The sequence below is a fragment of the Bufo gargarizans genome, chromosome 11, assembly GCF_014858855.1.
Source record: "Bufo gargarizans isolate SCDJY-AF-19 chromosome 11, ASM1485885v1, whole genome shotgun sequence".
Classification (NCBI taxonomy): domain Eukaryota; kingdom Metazoa; phylum Chordata; class Amphibia; order Anura; family Bufonidae; genus Bufo; species Bufo gargarizans.
The window spans coordinates 98,754,674-98,774,005 of record NC_058090.1 but is presented as its reverse complement, the minus strand read 5'-3'; the positions used below and the strand labels follow the sequence as shown (position 1 = coordinate 98,774,005).

Below are 19,332 nucleotides of genomic sequence, written 5' to 3'. Positions count from 1 at the left end.
TACATTACACTCCAGATAGCAGAGAAGTGCAGTGCGGCCTCTTATCTCCCATGGGATTCCACCATATAACAAGGACATAACTTTTTTTTTTCTCCTGAAAACGCTCCCCTCACGTGTCTGGTATTACAACTCGGCTGAATTCACTTAAATGAGCAATACCAAACTCAGCCTGCTAGCCAAAGTGGCGCTGTTTGTATTTACTAGTGTGGGGAAGTTTCGGTAAAATCAGACATGTATCGCAGGTAACCGGTAAAGATGGGGCAGAGATATGACCGCACATACATGAACATAAGGTTCTCTGAGTGTAGGACACGGTCTACTGATGTCTGTGAAGATGAGTTTCTGCAGAGTGAGGATCTTCTCCTCACAGTCAGTCGCACTACCGCGGCGTACACCATGGAGGTCACTCTGGTTTTTACTACATAATTCATGTTTTATTACAACGACGTGATATTTTATATGTTACATATTAAAAAAAGATCCTTTAAGAGTCCACAACATTCCTTGGCAGGTTCCTCACGTCCCACATGGACTTATTTCTTGTAAGTCTCAAGTATCAAAACCATTTCAGAGGTTTAAAAGCCGCCAGAGATGTGTTTTTGGGGAAATGAGAATCGAGGAAATAAACCAAGATAAAATATTACCTTCCAATGCTGCCACAACAACATGACATTCACAGCGTCTTCTATCCCAGCTTCTCCTTGGCCTCTGCTCAGACTCCTCTGTCCTTGCCTTTCGATTTCTTTTTCTTCTTCTTGGCTTTGGTTTCTTCTTCCTCGGGCAGGTCTTCATTATCTATTAGTTTTTTCTTTTTCCTTCTCGACCTTCCTTCTCCATTTTCCTCATCCACCTTCTTCTCAGTTTTGGGTTTTCTTGAAAGCTCCTCTTCTGAATATGCTGTGTGGTCGTCAGCCTTGACCAACTCTTCGTGATCTTCTGTTCTCTTGCTTTTCTTTTTCTTCTTCTTGGACTTTCGTATCTCCTCTTCAGTATTTTCATATTCACTGTCCTCCACTTCACGTCTGGAGTCTCCATCTTCCATAGATTGAACACTGTCTTCTGCATGACCGCTCAACATGGACTCTTCCCGCTCTACCGTTTTCTTTTTCTTCTTTGGAGGTCTGGTATTTTTCTTTTCTACAGAAAGGTCATCACTGTGGTCTTCATCTATCTCTGGAACTTTGCTCCTTTTCTTCTTAAAGGTCATTGTATCCTTATGTTCTTGGTCATGACCATTGGCAACAACTTCCACCGATTCTTCACTGTCTCCCTTTTTTGGCTTCTTTTTCTTCTTCTTCAAGGCCATTGTATCTTCCTCCATAGAAGGAACCTGTTCTTGGTCATGACCATTGGCCACAACCTCTACCAATTCTTCACCATCTTTCTTTTTATGCTTCTTTTTCTTCTTTGGCACTTCTGTGTTGGAGAGATTGCTGTTTTGTTCTTCATCAACATTTCCTTCCCTCTGTTTTTTCTTTTTATTTCTCTTCTCGTCATCACCGTTGGTCTCATCTGTTGACTTGGTTGGTTGTGGCTTTATTTCCTTCTTGCCGTACTTTTCCATAAATGCTCTTTCCTGCTCTTCTATTCTAGAGAGTTTGGCGTTCATGGTCAGTCCATGCCTTGCTCCTCTGTGGAAACAAAAAGCAAAACTTTAATAAGATTTTTTTTTTTAAGTGGCTTCTCCGTCCATCATGCCCTCCTCAAATGGTGGCTGCCCTATGGACCAACCCTCTCAACATAAGACATGGTTGACAGTAGAAGCGACAAAGGACCATTAAAGGTGGCACTGAAACTTTATCCATCTGGTGAACCTACTTGTGAGCTGTGCGGCCACCGCAGATCTTCACCAGGTCCTCATCAGTCAACCTATAGGAAAGCAAAGACATTACAGCTTACTACAGAAAGAAGAGAGCAGCAGCGTCCTACTAGCAGTCACATAGTCCGGACTCCATCCATCTTCTCAATGCACCCCTCCCCTTAGACCTCATCTTGGGGGAAGGTGGTCTTAAGCCGGCCCCGATCTCATTACATTAAAAAAAATAAAAAATCATCCGTGTCACAACGTACTTAGTTGCGGAGGACAGATCAAGTTTTGAATCCTCATCTTCGCTGCTGTCGCTGGTATCTTGAGATGAGGACGCGTCTTCCACCGGCTGCTCCCCGCCCGACAGCAGTGTGGCCGACTGCAAATGCCATGCAGAACACAGGGACTAATTAAAGGGCAACTCCATCTTTGCACATTTAGATGCACATACGATATAGGCCTCCTGTGTAGATACCTGATCCTGAGTCATACTCCACTTACACCCAAAGCTGCATTTTAAACACCCCAAAGCTGCATTTTAAACACTGCTGGTTGCACAGAGGATGTAGCCTAAATTTGCTTTGTTTTACAGCTAGTGTGCCGAAAGGAGGAGGGACTAAAAGGGCTTGTCCAATGATAGGAAGAGAGTTGCTGTAGAAGGGACACGCTCCCTGAGCTGATAGGAAGAGAGTTGCTGTAGAAGGGACACGCTCCCTGAGCTGATAGGAAGAGAGTTGCTGTATAAGGGACACGCTCCCTGAGCTGCCAGCTTGAAATTAATCTAGCAGAACATTTAGAGCAAGGAATGGGGAGATCTCTGGATCCATGTGAGGTAGAGGGCTGGTTCTAGCGTTGTTAGAAAGACTGACATGTACCATAGATCAGAATTTCTTTTTTTTACGTTAATCATGTCATAACCCTTTAAGTGGGTGGGGCCTAACCTGTACTTAGTTTTGATTACTCCATATACAAAATGCATCTTCCCAGGAGACGAACCTTAATGAAGCGTCCGTACAGCATGTTTTGGGACAACATGGCCTTCCGGGGCTTCCTGCTGGACACCGTGCCGTCATCTCCCGAGACCTTCTTCACCTGAACACCGTCCTGAAGGCGAAACGATAACGTTACCCTCGCTTCATTTATTTACCCGGCCAAATAGGTCACCACGTCTTCTGCTCACCTGATCAGGCTCCACGGAGATGCTGGAAGCGGTTTTATTGAACACGTGATCCCACCAATGGAAAGTGAACTGCTCTGCGGCGTTATGTCCCACCTACAGGGCGACATCATCAGCAAGTGTTACAGGGGCGGCCATACTGATGGTTCTCAAGAAAGGAAAAGGATGGTCCATAGGTGACTGCAGAAATCTAACACTCCACGGGACCCCTAAAGCATCAGGGTACAAGTCGTATGGGGACCTCCAAACAACAGGGTGCAATTATTAGGGGGACCCCCCTCCCCAAGGATCAGAGGGCAATTCTTATGAAGACCTCTTCAATGAGGAGCCTCCAAGCCTGAGGGTCCAGCTATTAGGTACCCCCTAGAATGAAGGTACAATTCTTACGGAGAATCCCATAGTATCAGGGTCCAATTTGTATGGGGACCCCCTAAACATCAGGATCTAACTCTTCTGGGGACCTCTGAGCTTCAGGGTCTAATTCATATGGAGACCTCCAAACAACAGGGTGCAATTATTATGGGTACCACCCCAAGGATCAGGTTGCAGTTTTTATGGAGACCTCTCTTATGGGGACCCTCCAAGCCTCAAACTGCAGCTTTTATGGGACCCCCTAGCATGAAGGTCCAATTCTTATGGAGAACCCCTAGCATCAGGGTCCACTTCTTTTGGGGACCCCCCCTAAGCATCAGGGTCTAGCTCTTATGAGGACCCCCAAGCATGAGGGTCCAACTCTTATGGATAACCCATAACATCAGGGTCTAGTTTTTATGAGGACCCCCAAGCATCAGGGATCAACTGTTCTGGGGACCACCAAGCATCAGGGTCCAACTGTTATGGGACCCCCTAAGTATCATTGTGTAATTCTCATCAGAACCCTCGACCATCGTGACCTCCTTTTATGGGAGCCTCTGTGTATCAAGGTGCAAATCTTATGTGGACCCCCCCCCCTCCAGTATCAGGGGGTCTTGGCCCTTTGATCCTATAGAAGGTGGACTTATAATAGCGCCCCCTTACCCCGGCCTTGTCACACTTCACTTTGACTTTAATGGCCTCCGATATCCCATCTTCTCGTTTTCCAAGACCTTTTCCTGTAGAGAACAGAACACGGCTGGTAACATGCACCAACAGCTGCCCGAAGCAATCTGCTGCCCCCTACTGGCCACAATCCACATATGTCATCTGCTGTGAGAAACCAGAGGAATTGTTCTGATTGGGTCTCCCAGCTACACATTTTGGGACATTCTGGGCTACTGTACACAGATGCACACACACAATTACAAACTCTGCTCTGCTACATCGTTTAGCTTTAGACTACCTTCCGTCCAGCCCTGCCGCTGCATCTGCCGCTCTGCAAACTTCAAGCCCGAGCTCTTGCCATTAGATGGGGAGTCCATTTTGTCCGCTGCTTGTAGGTGACCGGCTCTGGAGGGTGACTGCAAGTAGGAGCAGTAATAATCTGAATATGGACAGTGTCAGCAGGTAGGAGCAGTAATATAGTGTGTATATGGAGGGTGTCAGCAGGTAGGAGAAGTAATATAGTGTGTATATGGAGGGTGTCAGCAGGTAGGAGCAGTAATATAATGTGTATATGGAGGGTGTCAGCAGGTAGGAGCAGTAATATAGTGTGTATATGGAGGGTGTCAGCAGGTAGGAGCAGTAATATAATGTGTATATGGAGGGTGTCAGCAGGTAGGAGCAGTAATATAGTGTGTATATTGAGGGTGTCAGCAGGTAGGTGCAGTAATATAGTGTGTATATGGAGGGTGTCAGCAGGTAGGAGCAGTAATATAATGTGAATATGGAGGGTGTCAGCAGGTAGGAGCAGTAATATAATGTGTATATGGAGGGTGTCAGCAGGTAGGAGCAGTAATATAATGTGTATATGGAGGGTGTCAGCAGGTAGGAGCAGTAATATAGTGTGTATATTGAGGGTGTCAGCAGGTAGGAGCAGTAATATAATGTGTATATGGAGGGTGTCAGCAGGTAGGAGCAGTAATATAATGTGAATATGGAGGGTGTCAGCAGGTAGGAGCAGTAATATAATGTGTATATGGAGGGTGTCAGCAGGTAGGAGCAGTAATATAATGTGTATATGGAGGGTGTCAGCAGGTAGGAGCAGTAATATAGTGTGTATATGGAGGGTGTCAGCAGGTAGGAGCAGTAATATAATGTGTATATGGAGGGTGTCAGCAGGTAGGAGCAGTAATATAGTGTGTATATGGAGGGTGTCAGCAGGTAGGAGCAGTAATATAATGTGTATATGGAGGGTTGTCAGCAGGTAGGAGCAGTAATATAATGTGTATATGGAGGGTGTCAGCAGGTAGGAGCAGTAATATAGTGTGTATATGGAGGGTGTCAGCAGGTAGGAGCAGTAATATAGTGTGTATATGGAGGGTGTCAGCAGGTAGGAGCAGTAATATAGTGTGTATATGGAGGGTGTCAGCAGGTAGGAGCAGTAATATAGTGTGTATATGGAGGGTGTCAGCAGGTAGGAGCAGTAATATAATGTGTATATGGAGGGTGTCAGCAGGTAGGAGCAGTAATATAGTGTGTATATGGAGGGTGTCAGCAGGTAGGAGCAGTAATATAGTGTGTATATGGAGGGTGTCAGCAGGTAGGAGCAGTAATATAATGTGTATATGGAGGGTGTCAGCAGGTAGGAGCAGTAATATAGTGTGTATATGGAGGGTGTCAGCAGGTAGGAGCAGTAATATAGTGTGTATATGGAGGGTGTCAGCAGGTAGGAGCAGTAATATAGTGTGTATATGGAGGGTGTCAGCAGGTAGGAGCAGTAATATAGTGTGTATATGGAGGGTGTCAGCAGGTAGGAGCAGTATATAATGTGTATATGGAGGGTGTCAGCAGGTAGGAGCAGTAATATAGTGTGTATATGGAGGGTGTCAGCAGGTAGGAGCAGTAATATAGTGTGTATATGGAGGGTGTCAGCAGGTAGGAGCAGTAATATAATGTGTATATAGAGGGTGTCAGCAGGTAGGAGCAGTAATATAATGTGTATCTGGAGGGTGTCAGCAGGTAGGAGCAGTGATATAGTGTGTATATGGAGGGTGTCAGCAGGTAGGAGCAGTAATATAGTGTGTATATGGAGGGTGTCAGCAGGTAGGAGCAGTAATATAGTGTGTATATGGAGGGTGTCAGCAGGTAGGAGCAGTAATATAGTGTGTATATGGAGGGTGTCAGCAGGTAGGAGCAGTAATATAGTGTGTATATGGAGGGTGTCAGCAGGTAGGAGCAGTAATATAGTGTGTATATGGAGGGTGTCAGCAGGTAGGAGCAGTAATATAGTGTGTATATGGAGGGTGTCAGCAGGTAGGAGCAGTAATATAGTGTGTATATGGAGGGTGTCAGCAGGTAGGAGCAGTAATATAGTGTGTATATGGAGGGTGTCAGCAGGTTAGGAGCAGTAATATAATGTGTATATGGAGGGTGTCAGCAGGTAGGAGCAGTAATATAGTGTGTATATGGAGGGTGTCAGCAGGTAGGAGCAGTAATATAGTGTGTATATGGAGGGTGTCAGCAGGTAGGAGCAGTAATATAATGTGTATATGGAGGGTGTCAGCAGGTAGGAGCAGTAATATAGTGTGTATATGGAGGGTGTCAGCAGGTAGGAGCAGTAATATAGTGTGTATATGGAGGGTGTCAGCAGGTAGGAGCAGTAATATAGTGTGTATATGGAGGGTGTCAGCAGGTAGGAGCAGTAATATAGTGTGTATATGGAGGGTGTCAGCAGGTAGGAGCAGTAATATAATGTGTATATGGAGGGTGTCAGCAGGTAGGAGCAGTAATATAGTGTGTATATGGAGGGTGTCAGCAGGTAGGAGCAGTAATATAGTGTGTATATGGAGGGTGTCAGCAGGTAGGAGCAGTAATATAATGTGTATATAGAGGGTGTCAGCAGGTAGGAGCAGTAATATAATGTGTATCTGGAGGGTGTCAGCAGGTAGGAGCAGTGATATAGTGTGTATATGGAGGGTGTCAGCAGGTAGGAGCAGTAATATAGTGTGTATATGGAGGGTGTCAGCAGGTAGGAGCAGTAATATAGTGTGTATATGGAGGGTGTCAGCAGGTAGGAGCAGTAATATAATGTGTATATGGAGGGTGTCAGCAGGTAGGAGCAGTAATATAATGTGTATATGGAGGGTGTCAGCAGGTAGGAGCAGTAATATAGTGTGTATATAGAGGGTGTCAGCAGGTAGGAGCAGTAATATAATGTGTATCTGGAGGGTGTCAGCAGGTAGGAGCAGTGATATAGTGTGTATATGGAGGGTGTCAGCAGGTAGGAGCAGTAATATAGTGTGTATATGGAGGGTGTCAGCAGGTAGGAGCAGTAATATAGTGTGTATATGGAGGGTGTCAGCAGGTAGGAGCAGTAATATAGTGTGTATATGGAGGGTGTCAGCAGGTAGGTTCAGTAATATTATAATGTGTATACGGAGGGTGTTAGAGGCCAGGCAGGGGCACTTACCTCACCCGCAGTCCTGCAGGAGGCGGAGCAGAAACAATGACAGCAATTAAAAATCCCAAAATAACAATCACTGGACAGAAGTGGCCATCAGAGCCGGCGTGCAGCGCTCCATGGGCGCCGCCATGTTCCCGGAAGTGACGTCACTCAGACACCTCCTACTGTCCATACACGTTCTGTGCTCCCAGTGCCCAGCTGTCACTAGGCACAGCCTGCCCCCAGGCTAGAGGGCGCCATCGCCTCCTGCCTGTGTGTAATACACCTTCCATAGGACATGTCTAATACCTGTGGATGAAGCAGACCTCTGATATTACCCATATAGCGCCCACATATTCTGCAGAGCTGTACAGGGGTGGTCATGGCTGACCCCACAGCCCCCTATAGACATTTATGGATTTCCTTCTCTCCCATAGACTGTAATGGTGTGTGCCCACCTCTCTGCCAGGAGTGGCACAGGGTCGGGGGGTTCCGGCACCATATTGGTTCCTGGGCTCCCGGTGTCTCATGAGGAAGTGGCTGGGTCAGCGCCGGCCATGTGTCTGGTTAATGGGGTAATTAGGTTCTGCGAGGACGCTGACCTCCCCGACTGTCACATGGAGATGGCGGAAGCTGCTTTATCTATCAACCAGTTCCATTGTTACTGGGATTACTGGTGGAGACTGGGCAAGTGTGCGTCACGGGATCTGTGGAGGACACACTGTTATGGGGGATCTGTGGAGGACACACTGTTATGGGGGATCTGTGGAGGACACACTGTTATGGGGGATCTGTGGAGGACACACTGTTATGGGGGATCTGTGGAGGACACACTGTTATGGGGATCTGTGGAGGACACACTTATGGGGGATCTGTGGAGGACACACTGTTATGGGGGATCTGTGGAGGACACACTGTTATGGGGGATCTGTGGAGGACACACTGTTATGGGGGATCTGTGGAGGACACACTGTTATGGGGGATCTGGGGAGGACACACTGTTATGGGGGATCTGGGGAGGATACACTGTTATGGGGGATCTGTGGAGGACACACTGTTATGGGGGATCTGTGGAGGACACACTGTTATGGGGGATCTGTGGAGGACACACTGTTATGGGGGATCTGTGGAGGACACACTGTTATGGGGGATCTGTGGAGGACACACTGTTATGGGGGATCTGTGGAGGACACACTGTTATGGGGGATCTGTGGAGGACGCACTGTTATGGGGATCTGTGGAGGACACACTGTTATGGGGGATCTGTGGAGGACACACTGTTATGGGGGATCTGTGGAGGACACACTGTTATGGGGGATCTGTGGATGACACTGTTATGGGGGATCTGTGGAGGACACACTATTGTGGGGGATCTGTGGAGGACACACTGTTATGGGGGGGATCTGTGGAGGACACACTGCTATGGGGGGATCTGTGGAGGACACACTGTTATGGGGGATCTGTGGATGACACACTGTTATGGGGGATCTGTGGAGGACACACTGTTATGGGGGGATCTGTGGAGGACACACTGTTATGGGGAGGATCTGTGGAGGATACACTGTTATGGGGAGGATCTGTGGAGGATACACTGTTATGGGGGGATCTGTGGATGACACACTGTTATGGGGGCATCTGTGGAGGACACACTGTTATGGGGATCTGTGGAGGACACACTGTTATGGGGGATCTGTGGAGGACACACTGTTATGGGGGATCTGTGGAGGACACACTGTTATGGGGGATCTGTGGAGGACACACTGTTATGGGGGATCTGTAGAGGGCACTGTTATGGGGGGATCTGTGGAGGACGCACTGTTATGGGGGATCTGTGGAGGACGCACTGTTATGGGGGATCTGTAGGGGACACACTGTTATGGGGGGATCTGTGGAGGATACACTGTTATGGGGATCTGTGGAGGATACACTGTTATGGGGGATCTGTGGAGGACACACTGTTATGGGGGATCTGTGGAGGACACACTGTTATGGGGGATCTGTTGGAGGACACACTGTTATGGGGGATCTGTGGGTGGCACTGTTATGGGGGGATCTGTGGAGGACGCACTGTTATGGGGGATCTGTGGAGACACACTGTTATGGGGGATCTGTGGAGGACACACTGTTATGGAGGATCTGTGGAGGACACACTGTTATGGGGGATCTGTGGAGGACACTGTTATGGGGCATCTGTGGAGGACACACTGTTATGGGGAATCTGTGGAGGACACACTGTTATGAGGAATCTATAGAGGACACTGTTATGGGGGATCTGTGGAGGACACACTGTTATGGGGGATCTGTGGAGGACACACTGTTATGGGGGATCTTGGAGGACACACTGTTATGGGGGATCTGTGGAGGACACACTGTTATGGGGAATCTGTGGAGGACACACTGTTATGGGGGATCTGTGGAGGACACACTGTTTATGGGGGATCTGTGGAGGACACACTGTTATGGGGGATCTGTGGAGGACACACTGTTATGGGGGATCTGTAGAGGACACACTGTTATGGGGGATCTGTGGAGGACACACTGTTATGGGGGATCTGTGGAGGACACACTGTTATGGGGGATCTGTGGATGACACACTGTTATGGGGGATCTGTGGAGGACACACTGTTATGGGGGATCTGTGGAGGACACACTGTTATGGGGGATCTGTGGAGGACACACTGTTATGGGGGATCTGTGGAGGACACACTGGTTATGGGGGATCTGTGGAGGACACACTGTTATGGGGGATCTGTGGAGGACACACTGTTATGGGGGATCTGTGGAGGACACACTGTTATGGGGGATCTGTGGAGGACACACTGTTATGGGGGATCTGTGGAGGACACACTGTTATGGGGGATCTGTGGATGACACTGTTATGGGGGATCTGTGGAGGACACACTGTTGTGGGGGATCTGTGGAGGACACACTGTTATGGGGGGGATCTGTGGAGGACACACTGTTATGGGGGATCTGTGGAGGACACACTGTTATGGGGGATCTGTGGAGGACACACTGTTATGGGGGATCTGTGGAGGACACACTGGTTTGGGGGATCTGTGGAGGACACACTGTTATAGGGGATCTGTGGAGGACACACTGTTATAGGGGATCTGTGGAGGACACACTGTTATAGGGGATCTGTGGAGGACACACGGTTATGGGGGGATCTGTGGAGGACACACTGTTATGGGGGGATCTGTGGAGGACACACTGTTATGGGGAGGATCTGTGGAGGATACACTGTTATGGGGAGGATCTGTGGAGGATACACTGTTATGGGGGGGATCTGTGGATGACACACTGTTATGGGGGCATCTGTGGAGGACACACTGTTATGGGGGATCTGTGGAGGACACACTGTTATGGGGGATCTGTGGAGGACACACTGTTATGGGGGATCTGTAGAGGGCACTGTTATGGGGGGATCTGTGGAGGACGCACTGTTATGGGGGATCTGTGGAGGACACACTGTTATGGGGGGATCTGTGGAGGACACACTGTTATGGGGGATCTGTAGAGGACACACTGTTATGGGGGATCTGTGGAGGACACACTGTTATGGAGGATCTGTGGAGGACACACTGTTATGGGGGATCTGTGGAGGATACACTGTTATGGGGGATCTGTGGAGGACACACTTATGGGGGATCTGTGGAGGACACACTGTTATGGGGGATCTGTGGAGGACACACTGTTATGGGGGGATCTGTGGAGGACACACTGTTATGGGGGATCTGTGGAGGACACACTGTTATGGGGGATCTGTGGAGGACACACTGTTATGGGGGATCTGTGGAGGACACACTGTTATGGGGGATCTGTGGAGGACACACTGTTATGGGGGATCTGTGGAGGACACACTGTTATGGGGGATCTGTGGAGGACACACTGTTATGGGGGATCTGTGGAGGACACACTGTTAGGCTACTTTCACACTTGCGCTTGATCGGATCCGTTCTGAACGGATCCGATCATATTAATGCAGACGGAGGCTCCGTTCAGTACGGATCCGTCTGCATTAATAACTTTAAAAAAATTCGCAAGTGCGCAAGTAGCCTGCGCGGATCCGTTCAGACTTTCAATGTAAAGTCAATGGGGGACGGATCCGCTTGAAGATTGAGCCATATGGTGACATCTTCAAGCGGATCTGTTCCCATTGACTTACATTGTAAGTCTGAACGGATCCGCACGCCTCCCCACGGCCAGGCGGACACCCGAACGCTGCAAGCAGCGTTCAGCTGTCCGCCTGTCCGTGCGGAGGCGAGCGGAGCGGAGGCTGAACGCCGCCAGACTGATGCAGTCTGAGCGGATCCGCTCCATTCAGACTGCATCAGGGCTGGACGGAGGCGTTCGGGTCCGCTCGTGAGCCCCTTCAAACGGAGCTCACGAACGGACCTATGAACGCTAGTGTGAAAGTAGCCTAATAGGGACACTTTAGGGTACTTTCACACTAGCGTCGCTGGATTCCAGCAATCTTTATGCAAACGGATACCATTTGTAGACGGATCCGTCTCTCTGGTTGTTGTCCGTAAAAACGGATCCAGTATTTATCTTTCTCACAATTTTAAAGGTATGCGTAGACCGCAAAACCAGATCCTTTTTTTTCCCGGAACACTTAGGCATTAATGCATTTCAATGTAAAATAATGCCGGATCCGGCATTCCGGCAAGTGTTCTGGAATTGTGGCCGGAGATAAAACCGTGGCATGCTGCGGTTTTCTCTTTTGCCTGATCAGTCAAAAAGACTGATCTGAAGACGTCCTGATGCATCTATTCACAATGCATGGGGATTAAACTGATCAGTTCTTTTCCGGTATTGAGCCCCGAGGACGGAACTTGGGCCCCTCTGGATGATAAGGGTCTGTAGGCCCCGGCACCTCCTGTACTCGGCTCCTGTCTATGACGGGTGAGCACTGGCGCTCGGTGCGGGTGTAATCACCGCCTCCCCGTCTGATGTTCGCAGCTTTCATGTCGTGTAGAAGTGAAGATGTCTAATGAGTTGTCATTTCTCCTTTGATGTTGGGTGAATGAGACAAGTGCAGAAATCTATTACATGATGAAATGTACAGCCAAGGGGACGGGCACACCAGGTCAAATTTGCGATTTATTAGCACAGATTAACCCATATTTGCCCCAAAAATATCACCTGCCTGTAAAGGCAAAAAGACGGTAATCAGGATATTATAGGGTGAGCGTGACAAGAACAGATCATTTGTATGAACGCTTATTTGCGATGAACTGGCGGTGTAATACTGCCGTCCATTACCCGATGAACGAGCATCGGGCAATCCCAAGCTTTCAACAGGTTTGGAAATCATTGTTTGCCGGAGGCCGGTCAGGCTGTCACAGTCTGCTGCCGGCGAACAAGGATTCTGTATAGGGAAGAGCGATGGCATAAGCTATGGCTTTCCCCATACTGAGGAGGAGATCGCTGCATGTAATATCAGCAGTCTCCTCTGCTAGCGAACAGGCGATTGCAGGAAGGAAATCTCCCCTCCCGACAATCACCTGCATTATCTGCCTGTCTAATAGAGGCTTATGTAAGCTCCACCCTGATGTCAACTTAAAGGGGTTGTTCCATAATGAAGACTTATGTATTAAGTGTGTGAGCACCTGAGTAACATGCTGCATTATACTCCAGAGCTGCACTCACTATTCTGCTGGTGCAGTCACTGTGTACATGCATTACTTATCCTGTACTGATCCTGAGTTACATCCTATATTATACTCCAGAGCTGCACTCACTATTCTGCTGGTGCAGTCACTGTGTACATACATTACTTATCCTGTACTGATCCTGAGTTACATCCTGTATTATACTCCAGAGCTGCACTCACTATTCTGCTGGTGCAGTCACTGTGTAAATGCATTACTTATCCTGTACTGACCCTGAGTTACATCCTGTATTATACTCCAGAGCTGCACTCACTATTCTGCTGGTGCAGTCACTGTGTACATACATTACTTATCCTGTACTGATCCTGAGTTACATCCTGTATTATACTCCAGAGCTGCACTCACTATTCTGCTGGTGCAGTCACTGTGTACATACATTACTTATCCTGTACTGATCCTGAGTTACATCCTGTATTATACTCCAGAGCTGTACTCACTATTCTGCTGGTGCAGTCACTGTGTACATGCATTACTTATCCTGTACTGACCCTGAGTTACATCCTGTATTATACTCCAGAGCTGCACTCACTATTCTGCTGGTGCAGTCACTGTGTACATACATTACTTATCCTGTACTGATCCTGAGTTATATCCTGTATTATACTCCAGAGCTGCACTCACTATTCTGCTGGTGCAGTCACTGTGTATATACATTACTTATCCTGTACTGTTCCTGAGTTACATCCTGTATTATACTCCAGAGCTGCACTCACTATTCTGCTGGTGCAGTCACTGTGTACATACATTACTTATCCTGTACTGATCCTGAGTTACATCCTGTATTATACTCCAGAGCTGCACTCACTATTCTGCTGGTGCAGTCACTGTGTACATACATTACTTATCCTGTACTGATCCTGAGTTACATCCTGTATTATACTCCAGAGCTGCACTCACTATTCTGCTGGTGCAGTCACTGTGTACATACATTACTTATCCTGTACTGATCTGGAGTTAGAGAACTTACAATTCTTCAGGCTTCAGAACTTCAATCTCCGAGCATTCACTGCTTTCTTAATGGGATTGCTATGGAACCCAGGGCTTGACGCTACCATTCACACTTACAGAGAGTCCAGGGGCTCCATTGACAGCTGCAATACCAGTCACAGCCCATGGATAATGGTGGCGCTGTTACTGGGGGGAAACCCTATTTTTGATCCCAGACAACCCCTTTGCAGGTCATCAGTATATGATACGTGGGCTCTGACTCCCATCACCCCACCAATCAGCTGCGGTCTCTTCCTAGGCCAGTAACGTCACTTTCATCGGTCACATGGCCTAAGCACTGCTCAGTCCCCTTTAAGTGACAATACTTTAATACCAGGCACGGGCACTTTCCAATGGAGGGCGCAGTGCCTGCTGAGCTGTGAGGAGGCGCTGATCGGCAGGAATATCAGTGTGTCCTAAGGATAGGTCATCAATATTAAACATCTGCAGCTGGGGACAGAGGGGACAAAATTGGGGAAACGGGGGAGGAGGAGTCACAGTGGTCGCACCCTCAATAAGGAGACCAATGGATAATTTCTGAAAAAAAAATAAAAGGCTAAAAATAATAATAAAGTCATATTAAAAATCCCAAATATTTTGTCATTTTTTGATAAAAGATGGTGCCCTTTATTTTTTTGTATTTTTAGTTATTTGTATGTATTTATTATTATCTTTATTATAAATTTTTTTATTCAGTAATTTTTCTTATCTTCATTTAGTTATTTATTTTGTTTTTTATTTCTTTTTTATTATTTTATTTATTTATTTATTGTTCCTTTCCCTTTTCTTTTCTTTTTCCCTTTAGTTATTTAAAAAAATATATATTTATTTATTCATTTATGTTTTTTATGTTTCTCTTTTTTACATTTTGAATTAATTAATATTTTTGGTATTTTTTATTCATTTATTTACTTTTCTTTTTTTTTGTACATTTTTTTTTATGTTTTAGATTCAATAAATCCAGTATAAAAAAATAAAATAAAATATGTTTTGGAAAGAACAAAAGGCAGGCCGCCTACCAATTAAACAGGGGGGAAAAACTGTCCTTTTGTACATCCAGTCGAGCGCTCTCTGTTATCACAACAGAAAAAAACATGATGTTTTTATGTATATGATTACACTGAGTACATCTCCCGGCGAGGGGAGCGAAAGCTTTCTGTTTCCATGGCAACAGGTGCCCTGCTGTATACCGATCCTGTTTGCTTCATGTCAGGCAATATCAACATAATTAAACGTATATTTTAACCCTTTTAATGTCAACTTAGCCCTCGGCCCTGCCATGTATTTTAACTTCAGCTGCATTATTATTATTTTTTTCACTTTTAATATTTTTTATTTTATTTTAGATTTTTTTTCTACTCACTGAGGAAATATTTGAATATGTTTTTTTTTTCTTCTAGAAAATTCACAGAACACTTATGTTTCGATTGGTTACGTGGTACTAAAACCTTGATGGCCCAGCTGGAGCATTGGGGTCCTAAAACCTTGATGGCCCAGCTGGAGCATTGGGGTCCTAAAACCTTGATGGCCCAGCTGGAGCATTGGGGTCACATATGGTTCCTCAAAGAAACTAAAGCTGAGAGCCACATCCGCAGCAGACCCCAAGAGTAGTTGAAGGTTTGCGTTCCAATTTATACTTTTATTTTTGAAGAAGCATCTACCTAGGCAGCTATATTGGAGGGGTTTAGTGCTCCTAGTGGAAGACATATCGGGGGCAGGCCCACGGCCCAAAAAGGGATTCATTAAATCTGACCTTAGTATCTGTGGAAGACAAGAAATCGTTTGAGTAGTGGCTGCTGGTCCACAGATACACTTTCCATCCCATGCCTATGTTGGGATCCATCAATAGACACCTATCCAAAGCTGAAGCTAGAACCATCTCACAAAGTTTTGGTGATGGTACCGCCCTTCTGAATTCTACTGTAACTTCTTGCCCTCTTTACCTTTATGAATTAACTCTTCTATGGAACCCCAAGAAAGAGCCTTTAGACTGAACTGAACTAGAAAGCGCAAGTGCACCCCTTTCAGGAAGCCCTCAGTGAGCATTGCTGACTATAAACCATGATTGACCTTCAGGTGACCGAATTGAGTTGGGTTCTACAATAGTATGTGGTCTACTGTAGTCCACTGATGTGTGATGCTCCACCACCAGATGGTGGATGACTGGCTCACATTCCCCTTATGGGTTGAAGCTACAGAATCAGGGCCAGAAGCTCTGCTTCCCCCAAGGATCTCAACCTCCTCAGTCTTGTTTTTAATTTTTCCTTGTTTAGGACATTGCTTCAAACTCCTCCATGTCTGAGACCGTCTGCTTTCGTTTGTCCAAAAATTGATGTTTTCTCTATAGGGACTGCTGCTTCTTCCACAGGTTGGTGTAACCACTGCTCTTGTGTATTTTTCCAGGTAGACCACACACTATAGAGTAAATGTCCTGGTAGACTCTACCATTCACAGTCTAGTTGTTGGCAGGTCCTGTTGATTTGATCCAGTCCTCTATTGGAGAAATGATGGTTGGATGTCTTGGATTTCAAATTAATGCAATGTCTACTAGCCGCTGATCCCACATCCTCATTAAAGAATCTGGTATGATTGGCCAAGACCAAGGTTCAAATTTAAGGGTCAATCAATGGTAGCTTGCTGTTGGCCAAATGATCTGTCTTATGGATCCAGCTGGTCCTGGTTTCCCTTTAATTTGTCTTCTAGGGATAACTTAACTTAGCTGTTTTTCTGGGCACAGGCTTGGAGCAACGTGTTGTCTCTATAGGTGACCTACTCCACCGAGCAACGTGTTGTCTCTATAGGTGACCTACTCCACCGAGCAATGTGTTGTCTCTATAGGTGACCTACTCCACCGAGCAACGTGTTGTCTCTATAGGTGACCTACTCCACCGAGCAACGTGTTGTCTCTGTAGGTGACCTGCTCCACCGAGCAACGTGTTGTCTCTGTAGGTGACCTGCTCCACCGAGCAACGTGTTGTCTCTGTAGGTGACCTGCTCCACCGAGCAACGTGTTGTCTCTGTAGGTGACCTGCTCCACCGAGCAACGGGTTGTCTCTATAGGTGACCTGCTCCACCGAGCAACGTGTTGTCTCTATAGGTGACCTGCTCCACCGTTCTGCATGGATTAGCATCACTGGCCTTGCAATCCTCTTCTCTGCTGGAATGTTATCAATGAGAATTATGTTTCATTCATCCGTCTTGTAGAGGACAGACTCGGACAGTGACAGAATTTTCTAATTGCAAACACAACTGTGTGGGTGATACTCCCCCGCCTCATGTTATGTCTGCCATTCTCACAATCCACTTGTTATTTTTTTTTCATATCTGCTAATATCTCAAGGGTATACTGAGCTCTGAAGTCTACAAGCAGCTCAAGTGAGAGGAAGACGATCATAAGAAATCTACTCAGTGGAAGGGAAAGACTTGTACAACTCCGGGCATCACGTAAGCTCTTCCTGAGGACAGCCCCAATGATAAGAGCCCGGGGGGAACAAACTGTATATCCCATCTCCTGCATATCATCATGTATGTACAGATGGTATGTTACATGGAGCATGCTGGTATAACCTGGGCATCTCCTGTATATAATTATATATGTACAGCTGGTATAAGTTATACATCTTCTTGTATATAGTGATATGGAGCATGCTGGTATAACCTGGGCATCTCCTGTATATAATTATATATGTACAGCTGGTATAAGTTATACATCTTCTTGTATATAGTGATATGGACCATGCTGGTATAACCTGGGTATCTCCTGTATATAATTATATATGTACAGCTGGTATAAGTTATACATCTTCTTGTATATAGTGATATGGACCATGCTGGTATAACCTGGGTATCTCCTGTATATAATTATATATGTACAGCTGGTATAACCTGGGCATCTCCTGTATATAATTATATATGTACAGCTGGTATAAGTTATACATCTTCCTGTATATAGTGATATGGAGCATGCTGGTATAACCTGGGTATCTCCTGTATATAGTTATATATGTACAGCTGGTATAAGTTATACATCTTCTTGTATATAGTGATATGGAGCATGCTGGTATAACCTGGGTATCTCCTGTATATAATTATATATGTACAGCTGGTATAAGTTATACATCTTCTTGTATATAGTGATATGGAGCATGCTGGTATAACCTGGGTATCTCCTGTATATAATTATATATGTACAGCTGGTATAAGTTATACATCTTCTTGTATACAGTGATATGGAGCATGCTGGTATAACCTGGGCATCTCCTGTATATAATTATATATGTACAGCTGGTATAAGTTATACATCTTCTTGTATACAGTGATATGGAGCATGCTGGTATAACCTGGGTATCTCCTGTATATAATTATACATGTACAGCTGGTATAAGTTATACATCTTCTTGTATATAGTGATATGGAGCATGCTGGTATAACCTGGGCATCTCCTGTATATAATTATATATGTACAGCTGGTATAACCTGGGCATCTCCTGTATATAATTATATATGTACAGCTGGTATAAGTTATACATCTTCTTGTATATAGTGATATGGAGCATGCTGGTATAACCTGGGCATCTCCTGTATATAATTATATATGTACAGCTGGTATAAGTTATACATCTTCTTGTATATAGTGATATGGACCATGCTGGTATAACCTGGGCATCTCCTGTATATAATTATATATGTACAGCTGGTATAAGTTATACATCTTCTTGTATATAGTGATATGGACCATGCTGGTATAACCTGGGTATCTCCTGTATATAATTATATATGTACAGCTGGTATAAGTTATACATCTTCTTGTATATAGTGATATGGAGCATGCTGGTATAACCTGGGCATCTCCTGTATATAATTATATATGTACAGCTGGTATAACCTGGGTATCTCCTGTATATAATTATATATGTACAGCTGGTATAACCTGGGCATCTCCTGTATATAATGATATATGTACAGCTGGTATAACCTGGGCATCTCCTGTATATAATATATATGTACAGCAGATCTTTCATGGCTGTTTTCAGGCTACACGTTGTAGTAGTCCGCTGCATGTGAAATGCTCCGTCAGTAAGAGCCGGATTCATTGATTGCTGTTAATGAGGTTGCTAATTAGTCTTGCTGGTTACAACAAATGACAGGAGCCGCAGTGAAGCGCTTCTGAGCGTCAGAGAAGTGAAACGCGGCAGCGCTGATTTGATTATAAAGTTAAATAGCT

The 19,332-nt window shown here is 45.8% G+C and overlaps 1 protein-coding gene across 1 annotated transcript; it reads right to left on the bottom strand.

Annotated features, from left to right (window-relative positions):
• Positions 1 to 129: 129 nt before the first annotated feature.
• On the bottom strand, positions 130 to 7,609 carry GPATCH4 (G-patch domain containing 4). Its single transcript, XM_044271760.1, has 8 exons — positions 7,471 to 7,609; positions 4,303 to 4,420; positions 4,002 to 4,075; positions 2,988 to 3,080; positions 2,804 to 2,911; positions 2,071 to 2,186; positions 1,819 to 1,869; positions 130 to 1,631 (listed from the first exon to the last, which is right to left on the bottom strand). The coding sequence occupies exons 2-8, from the start codon at positions 4,379 to 4,381 to the stop codon at positions 713 to 715; spliced, it is 1,440 nt and encodes a 479-aa protein (XP_044127695.1). The 5' UTR covers positions 4,382 to 4,420; positions 7,471 to 7,609; the 3' UTR covers positions 130 to 712.
• Positions 7,610 to 19,332: the final 11,723 nt, after the last annotated feature.